This window comes from Dasypus novemcinctus, chromosome 8 (genome assembly GCF_030445035.2).
Source record: "Dasypus novemcinctus isolate mDasNov1 chromosome 8, mDasNov1.1.hap2, whole genome shotgun sequence".
Classification (NCBI taxonomy): Eukaryota; Metazoa; Chordata; class Mammalia; order Cingulata; family Dasypodidae; genus Dasypus; species Dasypus novemcinctus.
Window position 1 is genome coordinate 111,759,589 of NC_080680.1, and position 18,550 is coordinate 111,778,138.

The 18,550-nt window shown below is 45.1% G+C and overlaps 2 protein-coding genes across 5 annotated transcripts in view; both read left to right on the forward strand.

Annotated features, from left to right (window-relative positions):
* Nucleotides 1-4,766, forward strand: part of EPB41L4B (erythrocyte membrane protein band 4.1 like 4B) — a 173,395-nt gene extending 168,629 nt beyond the window's left edge. For all 4 annotated transcript variants that reach the window (XM_058302570.2, XM_058302567.1, XM_058302566.1 and 1 more), the window contains one exon: nucleotides 2,086-4,766. In XM_058302570.2, coding sequence (XP_058158553.1) covers nucleotides 2,086-2,155 — 70 coding nt within the window. In that variant the 3' untranslated portion in view covers nucleotides 2,156-4,766. The remainder of the gene's footprint in view (nucleotides 1-2,085) is intronic.
* A 4,413-nt stretch (nucleotides 4,767-9,179) lies between these two features.
* The window catches only part of FRRS1L (ferric chelate reductase 1 like), a 28,959-nt gene continuing 19,588 nt past the window's right edge, over nucleotides 9,180-18,550 (forward strand). The window contains exon 1 of the mRNA XM_058302571.2: nucleotides 9,180-9,432. Within this exon, the coding sequence (XP_058158554.1) occupies nucleotides 9,195-9,432 (238 nt within the window). The 5' untranslated portion in view covers nucleotides 9,180-9,194. The remainder of the gene's footprint in view (nucleotides 9,433-18,550) is intronic.

An 18,550-nucleotide genomic window follows, 5' to 3' on the forward strand; every position in this document is an offset into this window, starting at 1 on the left:
GGATACAAATCCCTTGTAAGAGATACACTTTGCAGGTGTCTTCTCCCATTGTGTCGATTGTCTGAAGATAAGCTTTTGAGATCCTCTGCCACTAGGAGGGCAGAGGCCCCAGACCTCCCCAATCCATGGAGGCACAAAAGCGGGGAAGGATTTTGCAAAGATTCTGGAAAGAAAATGGACAAAGCAAGCTCAATTTCCTGGGCCGCGGCATCATACCCTGTGTACTATTCAAGATATACTGACAGGGAGAGCCGCTGCAACCTGCTCATTAATTCCACAATTAATTCACTGCTAACTGCTAGGGATACAGTAGAACGAAACAGACCAAGCTCTCTCCCATACTCTCTTTTGATACGTGTAAAAACTTCAGAACCTACCTAGGTACCCTTTGAGGATCTGTCTTCTGGAATATCCCCGCTACTCGAGAACGTGAGTTCCAAATCAGACTTCCTGAATTAAAGTTTTGCTCCAGGACTTCCTGTGTTGGGCAAGTTATTTAACCTCCCTAAACTTCAGTTTCCTTATTTGTGAAATGGGAATAACAGTTCCTACTCACTGGTTTGCCTTGAGAATTTAAAATGCATGATTCCACATCTCAGTATTTAACACAGTGCCAGGAACATAGCAAGTGCTCAAGGAATGTGTCTCTGTTGTTACTTTATTTGGCATGTTTTACAAAAAGAATGAGCTTTTTTCTGAAGTTTCTAACTACCAGCGTAAATCAAAAAATGGAAAATACTTTTCAAGTCCCTCCCTCCACTAGATTTTGACAGCCTCCCCATCCTGTTCTGCTGCAGATGACATTTCCAGAGAAGGAAAGTAGTTGTGATCAATCTGAACCATGTTCTACCAACTCACTTTAGAATGGAAAGAAAGAGACAACTTTGGTGATAAAAATAAGATTGGGATGTTGAGGACCCTGTTCCCCGGCCCGTCATTTCAGTTTAGTTCAGTTCAGAAAAAACTTTTTTGACCTCTTTTGTCACTGGAGTGCTATGTTAGGAGCTGAGGCCACAGACGAATGGGGCTTCTGCCAACCCTTGTGCCCTGCACAAATTCATCCACACCAGGAGGAGGCGCTGAGTCCAGAATCCTGCCGATGCCCCCCTCGCCAAGTCCTGGCCCTGCTGGGCTGCACCCACCTAGGGGGCGATTCCCTCTAAACTGTCAAAAACATCCCAAGATACTGTCCTCCCCCTAGAGGAGCACACAGCCTGGCGAGACATACAAGCTAGTAATCAAACTTTATTTTATTTTTAGATTTATTTTTTATTTATTTCTCTCTCCCCACCCCCCATTATCTGCTCTCTGTGTCCATTCACTGTGTGCTCTTCTGTGTCTGCTTGGATTCTTGCCAGCGGCACGGGGAATCTGTGCCTCTTTCTGTTGCGTCATCTTGCTGCGTCAGCTCTCCGTGTGTGCAGCACCATTCCCGGGCAGGCTGCGCTTTTTTTCACGCTGGGCGGCTCTCCTTACGGGGCGCACACCTTGTGCGTGGGGCTCCCCTACGCGAGGGACACCCCTGCGTGGCACGGCACTCCTTGCGCGCATCAGCACTGCGCGTGGGCCAGCTCCACACGGGTCAAGGAGGCCCTGGGTTTGAACCCTGAACCTCCCATGTGGTAGGCGGATGCTCTATCAGTTGAACCAAATCCGCTTCCTTCAAAACTTTATTTTGATGAGTGCATTTGGGGTGCTATGGTGACATTGAGGAGGGCTGCCCCTAACTTTACCTGGTCAATTACTGCTAAATGTCTTCTCTATGAATTTTTAAGGAAATTAAAGAAATACAACATGCCCTAAGACTTTGAAAAATGTGGACTGTTTCTTTTTTATCAGCCATTGTGTGGACATGATTCATACCTTCCTCATCTCTAATCCCAGGCTTGGCACAATGAATGAATGAGTCCTTCTAATGAAGTCACATACATTTCAAAGTAAAAAGCTACTGGTTCAGTAAACTAAGTTCTTCAGTGTTTCAAAGAGTACCTTTTATGTTAAGTAATGCACTTTGCAATTTGAAGCAAATTTTGCCTTTTATGTCTTATTGGTGTATCTCACTATTTGTCACCTACTCCTCTTCAGTGCAGAGACACTCCGGCAGGAACTGGAGAGAGAGAAAATGATGAAAAGACTGTTGATGACCGAACTGTGAAATTCTCCGCTTGTCGCCTAGAGGATGGCATGGTGCCTTCTGTCGGTTTTCACTCTTTGGGCTTTGTGTGTGCACGCTAGCACGACACACAGATGTGTGCTCTGTTCTCCTAGGTCTCTATGGTTGGTCAAAGCCAACTTCTGGCTGTGTTTTTTTGGAAAAGTCACTTTGTTTCTTCCGAGCACTAGGGTTTTTTTACTACTCAATGTAGTCGAGACAGGAGTTGGTGAGTCTAGGAGAAGAAAGATGGGAAAACGGGGATTCCTTTTCAGAAGTACCTGTGTATATGTGTTAATAACCACAGGGGCGAGTTTAGCGCGGAATCCTTTGCTAACAGTCTCAAACCCTGTGATTTTGTATGATTGAAACTTGCAACAAGCTTTGACTGTTTGTTAACGAGTCATTTTTAATGATGGAATAACTAATTCTTTACTGCTGGTTTTTCATTTACACGGATAATTACACAGACCTTATAAAGTCCTGAACATTCATTTTTATTCAGACATGAATAGATGAACTGAAAGAAGGTTGTATATCACCATGACTGAAAGTGTTTCAGCTTAATCTGAAAAATAATTGAGCTTGTGAATTTGGTGGATATGACATTATTCGGGAAGAATTTATCATTGAACCCCAAGTAGGAAATTACAGCTTCAATACCTAAAAATCCTTACGAGGTTAAGATGATTCAATATCAGGAAGATTCGTTTGGGTGTTCCCTAAAGGAAAATTATTTCTAAAGTTGATTAATTTATGTCCTGGTGATAGAATCTTGAACAGAAGAAACTTTGCTGTCTTTTTTTATATAGTTTCAAGAAATGTGTTTTTAAATTTTTATTATGCACTTCAACAACTTTGCAGGAAAAATGGAAACCCCTAAACCACACACTGTCCCTTGAAATTGTTCCCCAAGCTTTCTCAATGTATGTACACAGGTTTTTACATAGCGACAGCCAGTGTGTACCCTCCTTTGTCGTACTTCTCCACTTAATACATCTTTCCTCATATCAACACAGATTCTGCTCTCACCAACTGAAATGTCTTTATACTGGTATAACATGGTCAACCTCACTTCTCCCATTGTTCGATATCTGAGTTATATCCAATTTTTTCACTCTTATAAATAGTGCTGCTATGAATGTCTTTGTAAAAAAAAATTCCTCCTCCTTTTGGATTATTCCCTGGGAATATCTCCAAAGAAGGATTACAAGATCAAAGAGCATGAAGTATTTTATAGCTCTTGTTTCATATTGCCAGATCGCTTTCCAGAAAGATCCAATTTCTGGGTTGGAAGGACCTTAGAGGTCACCCACTTCAACCCTCTCCCCCCTCTGAATGCTTGAATCGCCTCGACAATTTATGATGTCACCAGCAATGTATACGCATTTGTATTTACCAATAGCTCTGCCAGTATTGTTTTTGCCATTTTAATTTATTTTCACTAGTTTAATAAGTGTGTACAGTTGATCTTGAAAGGTTGTTTTATCTCATTAATTGCTAGCAAGGCTGAGCACTTTTCCTGTGATGATTTACTAGATGTATTTCCTTGTGTGTTAAAATGTCCATCCATTTCTTATGACCACTTAAGTGGAATAGATCTTGTACATTTGTATCAGAACTGAATTTTTATTTTGCATTGTATAGTTTGCTCTCCTGTCCTTATCCTTAAAACTGAATGGTGCCAATAATTTGATACTAATGATTATAAAAAAAAATAATGCCTCATTTACTAGCATTGTTGTCAAATGAGGTACAAATAATCAAATAACTGAGGATTAACCCTGCAAGTGCTGAATCTTTAAACTTTTAATATTTTTTGAGGGGACTCTTTCTAAAATGTATTATGCACTTCCCTGCCTTAGTAAACAGAGTATACTGGAGAGTATTTAACCTTTTCTTAATGAGTCACGGTCATCATTATAAACATCGGCCCCTCTTGTACCTTGATGTGGTACAGTGATGTCACCTGGAACATCTTAATGTGTAGGCTTGGCTTTGCCTTTCAGATGCTTATACTATTCTCATTGATGGTTTTTTTTTGTTTGTTTTTTGTTTTTTAACTACTGTCTGGTCCATTGGTGATGCCAACTGGAGAAATTGTAGTGGTTGGGGCCTTTCATCCCACACTATATGACCCTCTCCACGCCCAACTGTTTTTTAAAACACCTTCAGCTGTTCTTTATCTCGTACACACAATACAAAAATGTGTTCCTGTACAACATGGGGAGATTCTGTGTCTGGGGTTGTCACCTCTTGCCAATCCCTCCTCGTCTTCGTACCTGTTCCCTGAGGCTCCTGCTCTTCACTGCCTGCTCTCTGATGGAATCCTCCAGGACAAAACTGAAGGTGTCTTGGGGAAGCCAGGAAACCAAGCATTACACACGTATTGGTTTGCTTTGCTTCCCAGGAAGGCTGCATGGGCTTTTTGGCCGCTGTTTTCCAGGAGGCTGTGTGCCTCCTGCTTATTTCCCACTTCCCCTAGGTTCACCTAAGTTTCAGAAGGTTGACGTCACTGGAAGTCTGATCACCTAGTCAGCTGTTACTGTAAATGCAAAGCCAGTACCATTGGCAGCTCAACTCTAACCAGTAAAATCGAGAGGATTCCACTGTCTCAGCAGTTGTCCTGGTTATTTGCCTACTTCTTTGTATGATGGGTGCTTGACACTGTAACCTGAGGAGATGAAATGGGGTCACTGGGTTGATAGCGACTGAAACGAATTGGTACAATCATCACTTGGCCTATTTTATATACTTAAAACTAGAAACAATAACATATACCGTATGTCAAAGGAGAAAGAAATCAGCTTTTGGATATAATCATTCCAGAGCAAGGATTCCAAACAGTGGGCCACAGCTTCCTGGTGGGACTGGGGAGTGACTGCAGGGGGTCTGGGAATCCCACGGTCCACAGGATTTAAGGATTGTAAACTAGTATAAGAGGTCCCTATGTTTGGAAAGTTTGTAAACTTTTCAGTTTTCCGTTTTCTAGGTCCTAGAGCATTCAGAAGATGCCACCTGGACGCATCAGGATTTTATTTTATTTTATTTTATTTTATTTTATTTTTTAAAGATTTATTTTTATTTATTTAACTCCCCTCCCCTCCCCCGGTTGTCTGTTCTCTGTGTCCATTTGCTGCGTCTTGTTTCTTTGTCCGCTTCTGTTGTCGTCAGTGGCACGGGAAGTGTGGGCGGCGCCATTCCTGGGCAGGCTGCTCCCTCCTTCGCGGTGGCTGGCTCTCCTTATGGGCGCACTCCTTGCGCGTGGGGTTCCCCTACGCGGGGGACACCCCTGTGTGGCAGGGCACTCCTTGCGCGCATCAGCACTGCGCATGGGCCAGCTCCACACGGGTCAAGGAGGCCCGGGGCTTGAACCGCGGACCTCCCATGTGGTAGACAGACGCCTTAACCACTGGGCCAAAGTCCGTTTCCTTCCGCATCAGGATTTTATATCCCCAAAATAGCACAGGGATTTTCTGGTTTTACCTTTATTTTTCTTTACCATCTCCAAGATAGCAGCTTTAAAATTTTTTTAAACTAAGGTAAAAGTTGCCATTTTAAACATATTAAAATGTACAATTCAGTGTTTTTTAGCATATTCACAATGTTGTGTAACAATCACCACTATCTAATTCCAGGACACTTTTATCACCCCCTCCTCCCCCACAAAAAAAATACATGTTAGCAGTGACTCCAGCTCTTCCCTCCATCCCTTGGCAACCACTAATCTACTTTCTGTCTCTGTGGGTTTACCTATTCTGGGCATTTCACATTAATGGAATCATATAATATGTGACCCTTTGTGTCTGGCTTCTTTCATTTACCAAATGTTCCAGGGTTCATCCATGTTGTAGCATGTGTCAGATCTTCATCTGTTTTTATGGCTGAGTAATATTCCATTGGATGAATATACCACTTTTTAATTAAAAAGAGTTTTTTTTTATCCTTTCATCTGTTGATAGACATTTGGGTTGTTTCCCACTTTTTGGCTGTAATGAATAATGCTGCCCTGAACATTCATATACATGTTTTGGGGTGAGCATATGTTTTCGTTTCTCTTGAATAGAGACCTAGGAGTGGCAGTAGTGGGTCATATGGCAATTCTATGTTTAACTTGTTGAGAAGCTGTTAAGATCGCAGCTTTTATTTAAGAAATCTAAAGTGAAAAATCCCATCTACCTAGCAGTTAACAGCATGGGCTAAATCTGTTACTGATAAGATGCTGAGATGCAGCATTGATTTGGGGAGTTTTTATAATGGGAAGAAGGTATTTAAGAGAAATTACTTTGAAGAGAAAATAAAGATGTCATCTTTCCTTTAAAAATGAAGATGAGATTAAACGCTGGTTCATTTCCAAGTTTACTTGTTTGAGTCGCTGACTCTTGTTCAGCCAATGATCTCAGAAGGTTAAAGGAAAGTGTTTCCCCAGAAAATGTGCACAAAAGAGGAAAGCACCTTATTTTCTGGCCACTCAGTGGACTCAAATTGGTGGCGAGCAGAGGGTCCCTGCAAAACCTAGGATGTAACCATGGGGAACATGTGCTGGAGGTGAGAACAGGTCTCCATTCTGGTCTTTCCAGGGCTTACATCTTGCAAGAAAATAAGAAGAAATAGAAAACCCCAAAGGCAATTTAACCAAATGCGAGAGAACCTCACATCATGGAAGCACAGTCTGCAGGGAATGGGAGCCTGATTAGGTTCTAATGTGTATTTAAGGTGTCAGAAGTTCCTTGCAGGATACCCTGGAGAGGCATCCAGTGTTTGAGTGACCCATGAAAGCTATGGTCTTCTCCCTAGAAAAATGCATACATCACAACATTATTCCAGTACTTTCAGAGGGTCCTCCTGCCTCCCCTGAAGGCTGTCTGTGGCCCTCTAGGAGTCCATGGGCTCCAGGTCCTTGATCATGTAAACCCATAGATTACCTGCAAGCCCATTTTAGGCTGTGGTTGCAAATCCACCCCTAACACTGTCCCCCCTCCACGCCCTCCCCCAAGAAGTCCACACTGTTTTATCAGACCAATTAGTAGGGAGAAGAACAGCCTGGTTTTCATTTGCCTTCTCTCTGGCACCACTACTACTTAATTGTTAATTGTAGTAATTGAAATGAAAGGAAGGAAAAAGAAAGTAATAAATGACAGCTTGGATTCCCACAGTAGAGAATCAACACTAAAATGAGAAGTCTGATGCTTGCTTTCTTTTTCTTTTCTCACTAAATGCCGGTCCATTTAAAAATGACCACAGCCTCCCGAGTGAACAGGAAGAAAAGAAAAAACGAATTTCAATTTTTAGGGACGGTTCCCCCCCACCCTTCTGCTGCCCAAAGATTACACTCTAAAAGATTTCAAATAGATTTGTTTTTGTATTTTAGAATTTCGTGCATCAGAAAAGGATGCAGAATTATGCTTTTTGGGGAAGGAGTTTCTTTGTTTTGATTTTTAAAATAATTGTAGTCCATCTTTTTTTCAAGCAATAAATCTGATCTATCTCTTGTAACAACTGGTACATTATAGGATCTAGTGAACAAGGTTTTCATGAATTACACCTCATCAGGATAAACATGTTTAAACTACAGTTGGACACCCAAGCCGACACCCAAGAGCAACACCTGAGCTCGGATCGCCCAGCACTTCTCCCTATTTCAACAGCAGCACTCCTGTTTCCCACACATCCAGGGCACAATGGTTGAGGTCACTAATTTCTTTTGGAATACTAGTGTTTACTAGTCTTATGCATAACCAATCATGTCGATAATTGCATTGAATCCTATTGATCCTTACCTCTATCATCTTACCTAGTTTTCACTGTCACCATGAAGGTCACTGATCAAATTGATCAAAGGCAAGTTTGACTTCTGGGACTGCATTTGGAACTTCTATACTTTTCTGCCTCCACAATTATTCTCTATCTGCAATGAAATAAAAGCAAAATAATAAGAGGAATATAAAATGCAGGAAAAGTGCTGGCTCTGCAATACCAGCACTGAAGGAATTGTGCCCATGTCCCTAAGGGAAAGCAGTTTAGCAGTTTGGACTTGTTATCACCCAAACCACTCTCCTCGAAAGAGAACCCCAGGATGTACCATTTAAGTGAATACATGGATGGCTGGGCCCACAATGGAAAGTGAATTACAAGCTGCAGGAATGGACTTGGGCAAGTCTAGGATTCAGCGTGGGTCTACCAAGGTCTGTGTGTGTTTGCTGCGGGCAACAGCAAACCAGTCTCCCAGTTTGGAAAGGGCAGGTCATGCTCAGGCTCCAGCAACCGGATGCTGATGATTACGCCCCAAGAGTCCGGAGAGCCAGCTAGTGAATCCAGTCCAGAGAGTTCGGTGCTGGTCTCCCTCTGGCTCAAAGCACTTCCGTTTTCCTAGCTCTCTAGCGGCGATCTTGCTATTTCAACTGCTTTTTGTGCTGATCCCAGTAAATAAGGGGCACAGTCAGTGCTTTACATAGACTGAAAGGTGTTGGAACAAGGCAGCATTTCTGACAAGACCTGTTCGGAGGATGTATCCAGAATAATCCCTACAAAATAGCGCTGCTTACACGGGAGCGTGCACGCGGATCTCCTGCTGAAAGGCAGATCCCGCAGCAGGGGTGCGGGGTGGGGCCTGGGAGGCCGCTTTGCAGGCCAGCGCCGGGTGACGCCGCAGCGCCGTCCGCGGACCACGCGCTGAGGGGCCTTTGCGTCTGGGGGACGCGTAGAGGGGGAGGTGAGGGGGGCAGGGCGGAGGGAGGGACCGGCAGGAAGGGCGAGGGCAGGGAGGCGGCGGGGAGGCTGCGGGCGGGGGCGCGCGCGCGGGCGCGGGCGGGGGCGCGGGCGGGGGCGCGGGCGGGGGCGCGGGCGCGGGCGCGGGCGCGGGCGCGGGCGCGGGCGCGGGCGCGGGCGCGGGCGCGGGCGCGGGCGGGCGGCGGCGGCTCCGCGGCTGCGCGGGCTGCGGGCCCGGCGAGTGCGTGCGGCGGCGGCGGCGCAGTCCCGGCCCCGCGCCCGCGGCGCCCCCGCTGCGGCCCGAGCGGCCTGGCTGCGGGATCGGTGCGCGGCGATGGCGCGGCCGGCCCGGCGGAGCCCGGGGGCCTGGGCGTCGCTGCTGCTGCTGCTGCTGGCCGGGCCCGCCGCCTGCGCCGCCAGCCCCGCGGACGACGGCGCGGGCCCGGGGGGCCGGGGACCCCGGGGCCGCGCGCGGGGGGACGCGGGCGCCGACGAGGCGGCGCCGCGCCACGACTCCTCCTACGGCACCTTCGCCGGCGAGTTCTACGACCTGCGCTACCTGTCGGAGGAGGGTGAGGCCGAGGGAGGGGAAGGGCCTGCGGGACGGGCGGACCGGCTGGGGGCCCACAGGGGCCTCGGGGGCGCGGGCGGGGGCAGCTGCGGGGTCCCCGAGGCCAGGATGGGGAGCGCACTGCTGAGACTGCAGCTGCCCGGAAGGAAAGGCCTGAACCGCTGGCAGCGCCCCCCACCAACCCCCCATTTTACAGATGGGGATGCTGAGGCCGGGAGAGGGAGGTGGTCACCCAGGTCCTGCATGGCTTCGGACAGGTGGTGCTGAGTCTGCACTTCCCCTGTTACAAGCATCTGACCCCCACCCCCCGGGCCGGGGGCGTGGGAGGGGGATAATAGGGTAGGGGGCTGCCATCCTGCCTGGGATGTATGGAACCAAGGCCCTCGTATGATGTGGAACTTGCACCTCGGGCCTGGCTGATGTCCAGGTCGACTGCACACAGGCCAGAGTGTCCTTGGGTCCAGCTGGTGGGAAGCAGAAACCCCAGATCCTCCCCCCCAGCTTAAAGACACGTTGTCTGAGCCCCTTATTGTTTATACTGACCTAAATTGCAGAGACCAACCCCTAACCTCTTCCTAGTTCTTTTCCTGCTCACTGCCTCCAGCATCAGAGCTGGGTCGCCTCTCCCTCCCCATTCCCATCCTCCTCCTTTTCTGTCACCAGGCATGCTATGGTCCCCTGGTGTGAGCCACCATTCTTGGGGCCTGCTGGATTGAGAGACTGGGGTTTTGTCAGCCACAGGCCTCCCTGCAGGGCTGCTTCAGTGAGCATAAAAGCCAGACTGATTCTGTTCAAAAGGAAGGAAAACTGGCTTCTTGTTTCTGCAACTTTGAAAAGTAGTGATTTTCCTTTTTTTTCCGGCTAAGGAGGATATCCATTAATCAAGTTAGGATTTGAAATGTGTGTCCCAGCAACAAAGTGATGCTGGGTATATCTGTCAGTGAGGATTGGGTTCAGCTACATACAACAAACAAACATTAATGGATTAAATAAGATAGCAGTTTATTTCTCATATAAAGACATCTAGAAGACTGTATAGAACTGATATGGAGATTCCATGGTTATCATGGACCTTGGATCCTGCTATTCTCCTTTCTCACAATTGTTAGCAAGAAACTTCATGGTTCAAGATGGCTGCTTGAGCTCCAGCCATTATATCCACATTCCAGGCAGTGGGAAAAAGAAAGCAGAAAGGTGGTCACTGATTACAAGGAAATTATTCAGAAGTACCCTATAACAATTCTACTTATATTTCATTTGCCAAAACTGAGTCATGTGATCACACCTTTAAATAGATGTAAAGGAGACTGGAAATATAGCCTTTTAGCTGGGAATATCCCCAGTTTAAAAATTGGAATTATTGTATTAAGGAAATGGGGAGAATGGTATTGGGAAGTTTATTAGCTGCGAAGAGGCTTAACTACAGAAAGAAAGACCCCAACATATAGTGGCTTAAATAAAACACTTTCAGACTCTGGCTGGTCTGAGCTAGTGGGGCAACTCCACAAGGTCATTCAGGGACCCAGGTTCCTTCCATCTCATTTCTCCGCATCCTCTAAGGCTTTGTTCTTATCTGCGTGGTGGGTGGAAACTGGTTTGCTGGCATGCTTTTGTTCCAGCTTGAGAGGAAGGGAAGGAGAGGATGTTCAAGACAAGCAATTCCCTTTTAGGCTAAATGCAGAGATCACTGCTGCTCCCACTCCATTGTCAAAATGTGATTTCATAACTTAGCTGCCAGGGAGGTTGGAAGTGTCATTTTCCTGCTGACTTGCCATGTGGCCAGGGAGAAGTTGAGAATAGGGACGAAGTGGGAGGTACAGGGGAGACAATAAGCCGAAGCAGACTCTGTCGTTCTGGGAAAGAACGGATATTCTAAAGCCCATCTGTTTGGGACAGCATCAGCTACATATTTATCCTGTGCGCATTCAGCACAGCACGCTGCCAGGAGTCTTACGCGTGCCACGTGCGAGCTTATCTTTTGACTGGGTACATATACCTGAGGGTTGAAGAAAAAGGTCAGAGTCTCTGGATCAGTTTGTAGAAACAGAGAGGAAGAAGAACTAATTATATAGCTGCAGCCATTGAGCCATATAGCTGTAGCATTGAGCTGGGAAGAATGAAAGATGTAGGTGAAACAGAAGAGGAAGGGCATTTCAGCTGAAGTGACCTCACAGAGGCTGCAGGGTGCAGTGTTTGCACAACAGTTCCCTGATTTGCGTGCTTTCCCTTCCTACCCTTCCTGCACATACAACTAGTTTAACCTTCCTGAAGCTCACCTCTAGCCCTGTTGCATTGCACCCCAAAATATGAGATGATTCCAGCCTGCCTTGAGGATGAAGCCTCAACTCTTTATCTGGAATTTTCTCTTTGTTCCATCTTTGTTTTGCAACCATCTCTCACTCAGCTCCTGCAGCCACCGTGAACTTTCACTGCCCATTCTACTCCCGATCTTCTCTCTGGTGATTTCGCTTCCTCTTCAGATACATGTCCTGCTGCCCAGATGCCGGTGGGAAGGTCGGGGGAGTGGGCCTCTCGGGGTCCACAGCTCTGCTAGATTAACCTGGGCCTGGGCTTTAGTCCTGAGCTTCCTGAATCCTTAGACATAATCAGTGATGCTGCCCTAAAAGGGGACTGAGAAAGGATGCCAGGGAGGGAGGAGCAGGCCCAGGAGAAACGGGTGTCCCAGAAGGCAAAGGAAGACAGGGTGTCAGGAAGCAGTGTTCCATACCAAGGTTAGGCCCGCCAGCAAGGAGACTCAAGATAGTTGATGGATTTGGGAACTGGGAGGCCCCAGGATGAGTTCAGGGGAGCAGGAAGCAGGAAGCCTAATTAGTTCTGGAGGGGGTGGCACGTGGAGAGAGAGAAATAGTGCCTTCAAAATGATTCCCTCTCTCCATCCCAGTGGGGTTGTCCTTTTCTAATGATTGGGCTCCTTGTTTCCTCCATGCAGGGTGTATGCTGCTCAGTGTCAAAGTAGCTGAGACACTGAATCGTTAATGAAAAGGTGGCCTGGCACTATGAAATCAGAAAAAGGGAATTAGAATAACGTGCCTGACCCTTTTTGCTCTCTATCGTCAGGAGTTTGGGTAGGGTTTTGGTGCTTAAATCCTACCACACAAGACTTTTTCCTTTGAGGTTCTCAATCTGGAATCTATATGCAGAACAACAGTAGTGTGTGAAGTAGATTATAACTTGGTCATGGGCAAATACCCTATTCTGAGAATTGTTTGGGAAACAAACCACTTACTTGGATATGGGGTTGGGGCTAAGTCCCAAGTGAAGCCTTCTGCTCCCTTCTCCCTGCTGCTATGATGGCCAGCTCCAAGGGGGAGACCCTGAGCCTTAGGAGGTCTGGAACCGTAGAAGCTGGAACTGGTTTGCCCTTGGAGCTGCAGCCTGCCTAGGAAAGAAAAAAGGAGCAGGTTCATAGTTGCTTATCTTTAATGCAGAGCAATCTGACCACTTGTGAAACGTGGTCCAGCCAATGAGTTTCTGATCACAATTCTTCATTTCTTGGGGAAGAACTAGAAAGGGAGTGGGGAGAAAGAAGCATGGGAGAAAGGGCAGAAGTCCCTTCATCTGCCCACTCCCCCCTACATCCTTCCTGCATGTGGCATGTGGGTATATAACTCACCCCCTACTAATCTGGGAATTCTTTCAAGGTAATAATCTACATCTAATTTATCTTTTTATGCTTCATGAATCTAGCCCCATAAGAACAATAACAGGAGCTAAATTTTAATCAGGAGTTACTACGTGAAAGACAGTGTTCTAAGTACTTAAACCAAATTAAATCCTTACAACAGCCCTGTGAGTTAGGTACGACTATTATCTCTTCCTAGAGATGAGGATACTAACCCCAGAACATTTAAATGTCTTAGCTAATGTCTCATTGCTAGAATGTAGATGTGCTGGTTGACTTTATGGATAAGGTTATGCCAAGTGTCCATCCTGCATGGAATGGGAAGGCTCTGTGGACACATGTTAGGAAATGCAGCTGGACAGGCAGAGTTGTGTATATTTCTGAGCGCACTTGAGAAGAGGGTTTGGAGTTGAGATGGTAGGTAATGGGACCATTGGAGTTTCCTAAGCAGTAGAGTGTGCACGGAACCTGAGCTAAACAGGCATTTACGTGTATGCGGAGCTTGACACTTTACGAAGTCTCTTGACATATTTACTTCTTTATACCACCCAGATAAGTAGAAACAGTGATTCAGGCAGCTGGAAAGAGGAAGGGGCAATGCAATGGTTGTCACAGATTCGCACAGAATGGGGCAACCAGACTATTTCTGGTTAAAATGTCAAGGAATCATGTACTAAATTAATACCTGAAGGCTCTGATCCAAGGAACTAATTAGAAGCCATTAGCCGTGCAGTGGAGTATGTCAGAACACGCTCAAGGGACTGCAAAAAAGGAACAGAGAGTTTCCATGAATTAGACAGTAAGGGGAGTTGACGTGAATTAGATGATAAGGGAACCCCAAAACCACTTTGAGAACACAAACTAGAAAATATCTTTCATGTTGTGGGGATCTCTGAAAGGAGAAAAAGATAATAGAGAAGAAATAAGGGGCAGAGAAAATGGTTCTAATTATTGTCAAAAAGAGAATAGTTACCAAAAGGCTTTACAGAGCACAAGTAAGAAGATGGAAAATGGATACTTTCTACAACTGGAAAACCTACAGAAGTCATTTGCCCTCAACCCGATATTATTTAGTTTTAATCCAGACTTTTCTTTTAGAGAGAGAAAAAACAGCATCAAAATGAAAAGTGGAAGGAAAGGAATAAGAAAAAAAAAAAAGGTAAGTAGTGAAAAATGAGGGAATGAAAATAGGGAGCAGGAAAAGCTGGCCATGTCTGGGTGGTCCACCCCATATACCTCAAGACTTAAGAAGACAGTGTGTAGGGGATTTAGACTTGTATGGAGCTATGCAGTGATAAGATCAAATATCTGTTTTAGAAAGATGGCACATGGAGGAAGGAATAGGAGGCAAGCTGGGAAACCTGACAGGAGACTGTACAGTAGTCAGAAGGCAGGAAATGATGGCTGAATGCACCAAGTAGGGTAAAAGCTGCAAACCAGGATTGGGGTTTCAGGATTGGGAGTCTGTGGGTGGGAAATGAGATTGGTCACTAAGATAGAAAACCTTTTGGTGGACCATTTAAGAGTGAGAAATTCAGTAGTAGACACATGGAATTGATTCCTGATGTAATATCCAGGGAGAAGCCCCTGGAAGCAATTGGCTCTTGGGCTAAAATGCTGATATAAGAAAAGAAGAAATGCCCAAAACTAGGAAGTTAAGAAAAGAAGAGAATAAATCTAAAGAAAGTAGAGAGAAACAAATAGTTATTAATAAAGTAACAGATATAGCAGAAATGAATGAAATAGAAACCAAATATTCAATAAAGAAGACCAACAAAACCAAAAGTGACTCTTTGCAAATGTTAATAAAAAGGATAAGTTGGAAAATGGACTTGGCCCAGTGGTTAGGGCGTCCGTCTACCACATGGGAGGTCCGCAGTTCAACTTGACCCGTGTGGAGCTGGCCCATGCGCAGTGCTGATGTGCGCAAGGAGTGCCCTGCCATGCAGGGGTGTCCCCCGCGTAGGGGAGCCCCACGCGCAAGGAGTGTGCCCCGTAAGGAGAGCCGCCCAGCACGAAAGAAAGTGCAGCCTGCCCAGGAATGGCGCCGCCCACACTTCCCATGCCCCTGAGGACAACAGAAGCAGACAAAGAAACAAGACGCAGCAAATAGACACAGAGAACAGACAACGGGGTGGGGGGGGGGGGCGTTAAATAAATAAATAAATCTTTAAAAAAAAAAGATAAGTTTCTGATGAGATTGATCAAGAAAAGAGGACAGAAGGCACAAATAGTAGTAGGAATGAAAAAAGGGAAATAAACTTAGATATAGTAGAGATAAAAATAAGTTATAACTTCAACAATAAAAAGACAGATAACCCAATTTTAAAATGAGGAAAGGATCTGAATGGACAGTTCTCCAAAGAAGATATGCAAATGGATAACATCTTAGTCCTTGGAGAAATGTATATCAAAATCATGGGAGATACCACTTTGTACCCACTAGAATAGCTATAAACAGACAAGCAGTGTTGTTGAGGATGTGAAGAAATTGGACCCCTCATACACCACTGGTGAGACTGTAAAATGGTGCAGCTGCTTTGGAAAAGAAATCTGGCAGTTCCTCTGAAAGTAAAACAGAGTTACTATGACCAAGCAATTTCATTTCTAGGTATATATTTAAGAGAATTAAAAATAAATGTTCACACAGAAACTTGTATGCAAATGTTTATAGCAGCATTATGCACACTGCCAAAAAGTAGGAACAACCTAAATGTCTATCGGCTGATGTAGGGATAAACAAAAGCTGGTATATTCATACAGTGAAATATTATTTGCCCCTAGAAAGGAGTGAAGTCTGATGTATGCTACAACATGGATAAACCTTGAAATCATTATACTAAGTGAAAGAAGCCAAACACAAAAAGATTCATATTATGTGATTCCATTTATGTGAAATATCTAGAATATTCAAATCTATCAAGACAGAAAGTAGATTAGAATTTGCCTAGGGGACATGAGAGATAGGGGAGTGATGACCAAAGGGTTTGGGTTTCTTTTTGTGTGCGTGTGGGAAGGGTAATGACAATGTTCTGGAAGTAGATAGTGGTCGGGTGTACAACAGAGTGAATACACTAAAAACCAGTGAACTATATGGTGAATTTTATGGTATGTCAGTTGTATCTCGAAAAAGCAGATTTTCCAAAAAGCAAGCTAGTAAGAGAATACAGTGAACAACTTTATGCCAGTAGCTTGAAAATATAAATGGACAATTTTCTAGAAAAATATAACTTAGCAAAAATGGACTCAAGAAGAATTAGAAAACCTGAATCATTTTGTATCCATCAAAGAAATTGAGTCAGTTAAAAAAATCTTCTAACCAAGAGAGCTCAGACAGCTCTACCAGACACTCAAGAGATAGTTAATGACACCTGTGATGGTTAAGCTAATATATCAACTCGGCCAGGTAATGGTGCCCAATAGTTTGGTCAAGCTAGCCATGTGCTGATTGTAATACAAGGATATTTCATGGACTTTAATCGTCAGTGAGTCGATTGCATCGATGGCTGGTTATCATCTAAGATTGCTGTCAGCAATGAGTGGCATCTCATCCAGTCAGTTGGAGACCTTAAAAGGGGAAGTGATTTCAGCATTCAGAGAAAGAGAATTCTCATCTCTACTTTGGACGGCCAACATCTCAAGGGAACTCATCAAAGACCTTCATTGGAACCCCTTGTTTGCAGCCTGCCCTATGAAATCTGGACTTGTGCATCCCCACGGTTACAGGAAAGAATTTCATAAAATCTCATACTATTTACAGATATCTCCTGTCAATTCTGTTTCCTTGGAGAACCCTGACTAATAAAGTTTGGTACTGGGAGTGGGGTTGTGCTTTTGCAATTACCAAAAATGCTGGAATGGTTTTATAAATGGGGAAAGGGTATTTTTTTGAAGTATTGTGAGATGCTTGATAGAAAAGGCCTAAATTGCTTTGAAGAGACTGTTGGTAGGAATGTGGATGCTAAAGAGACTTTTGATAAGGCCCTGGAAGGAAGGAAACTGGAGGAAACGCAATCTGTGTTTTAAAGTTGCAGAGAACTTAGCAAGTTTGACTCTGGATGTTATATGGAAGGCAGAATTTGAAAATTACAAGCTTGGACATTTATCCAAGGAACTTTCCAAACTAAATGGAACATGCCTGGCTTGTTCTTGCAGCTTATAGCAAAATGTTAGAGAAATTAATTGTTGGGCACAAAGAAACCAGGAACTGATTCCAGAAATTCCATGCCTCTGGAAATAAGCCCCCAAAAGATAGCGCTCCATTTGAGGAATTAACTAAACTTAGAACTTGTAAGTCAGAATTGAAAATGCAGTTATCCTGGAAAGACTTGTGGAAAGTCTTACTGACTGATGGCTTGGACCCCTGCTTTCTGCATGCTAAACCAACAAGCTTTTTGCAAAATCTGTATGAACAAAAGTACTGTCAGCCTGGGCTAAAAGCGACAGAGACAGGAGAGATGAAAGGGAAAACAACTATAAGAGGAAAACCAGGGAAGCTGAGATCTTGGGCCAAGAGAGGAAGCCCATCCATGTGTATGGAGAGGGTGAGTTTGCCCCGGCATTTGAAGAGGGTGGGTGTGCCAGCCCACTGTTGAGGGAGAGTTTTGCCACCCCAGGCTACAGAGAGGGTGGAGCACATTCCCCAAGGGCTGGGGAGAGTCACCACCCCAGTGCTCTGAGAGGGGTGGGCCTGTTCCCCATAGATTAGGGAAGGCCAGGTCACCACCTCATTCTTTTCAGGAGATCAGGCCTGTATGCCAGAGATTAGAGAGAATGTCGCCGCCATCTCACTGTATTTAGGAGGTTGAGACTCTACCCCAGAGATTGGGTAAAGTGTGGCCATCACCCCAGTGTTCTTGGAGGGTGAGGTCTGGAGCTCAGTCACCACCCAGATGCTTGATGAGGGTGGAACCAAGAAAATGGCCATGAGGCCTCAAGGAGGAGAAGAAACCACCATCTTAAGAATGACTCTCAGACTTTGAAATCTAATGGAGTGTGCCCTGCGGGTTTTCAGAACTGTTGGGGACCCGTGATGTATGTTTCCCTCCCACATTCTCCTTGTGGTAATGCACATGTTTATCCTTTGTCTGTCCCTCTGTATATTGCAGGCAGATAGCTTATTTTGTAAGTTTCACAGGTCTCCCGCCAGGGGACTTTGCCCTGAGAAAAACTGTATTTCTATATACTGATTGTGATATGATTTTGCACTTAGCACTGCTACTGAAATAAGATATTTTGTAATATTGTGATATCTTTTTGGGATTCAGAGGGTGGAGTGTGGCAGTTTGAGATTATTTATGAATCCCCAAAAAAGATTATGTTTGTCAACTAATCTGGGTGTGAAACCCTTTGAATGCATTAGATTCAGCTGACACATCTTGATTAAATAACCTGTTAGGATTGGAGCTTTGATATTGGCCATGTCGGTAGGGTCCCCACCCCCTTGGTGGGCTGATATAAACAGACGCTCAAGAAG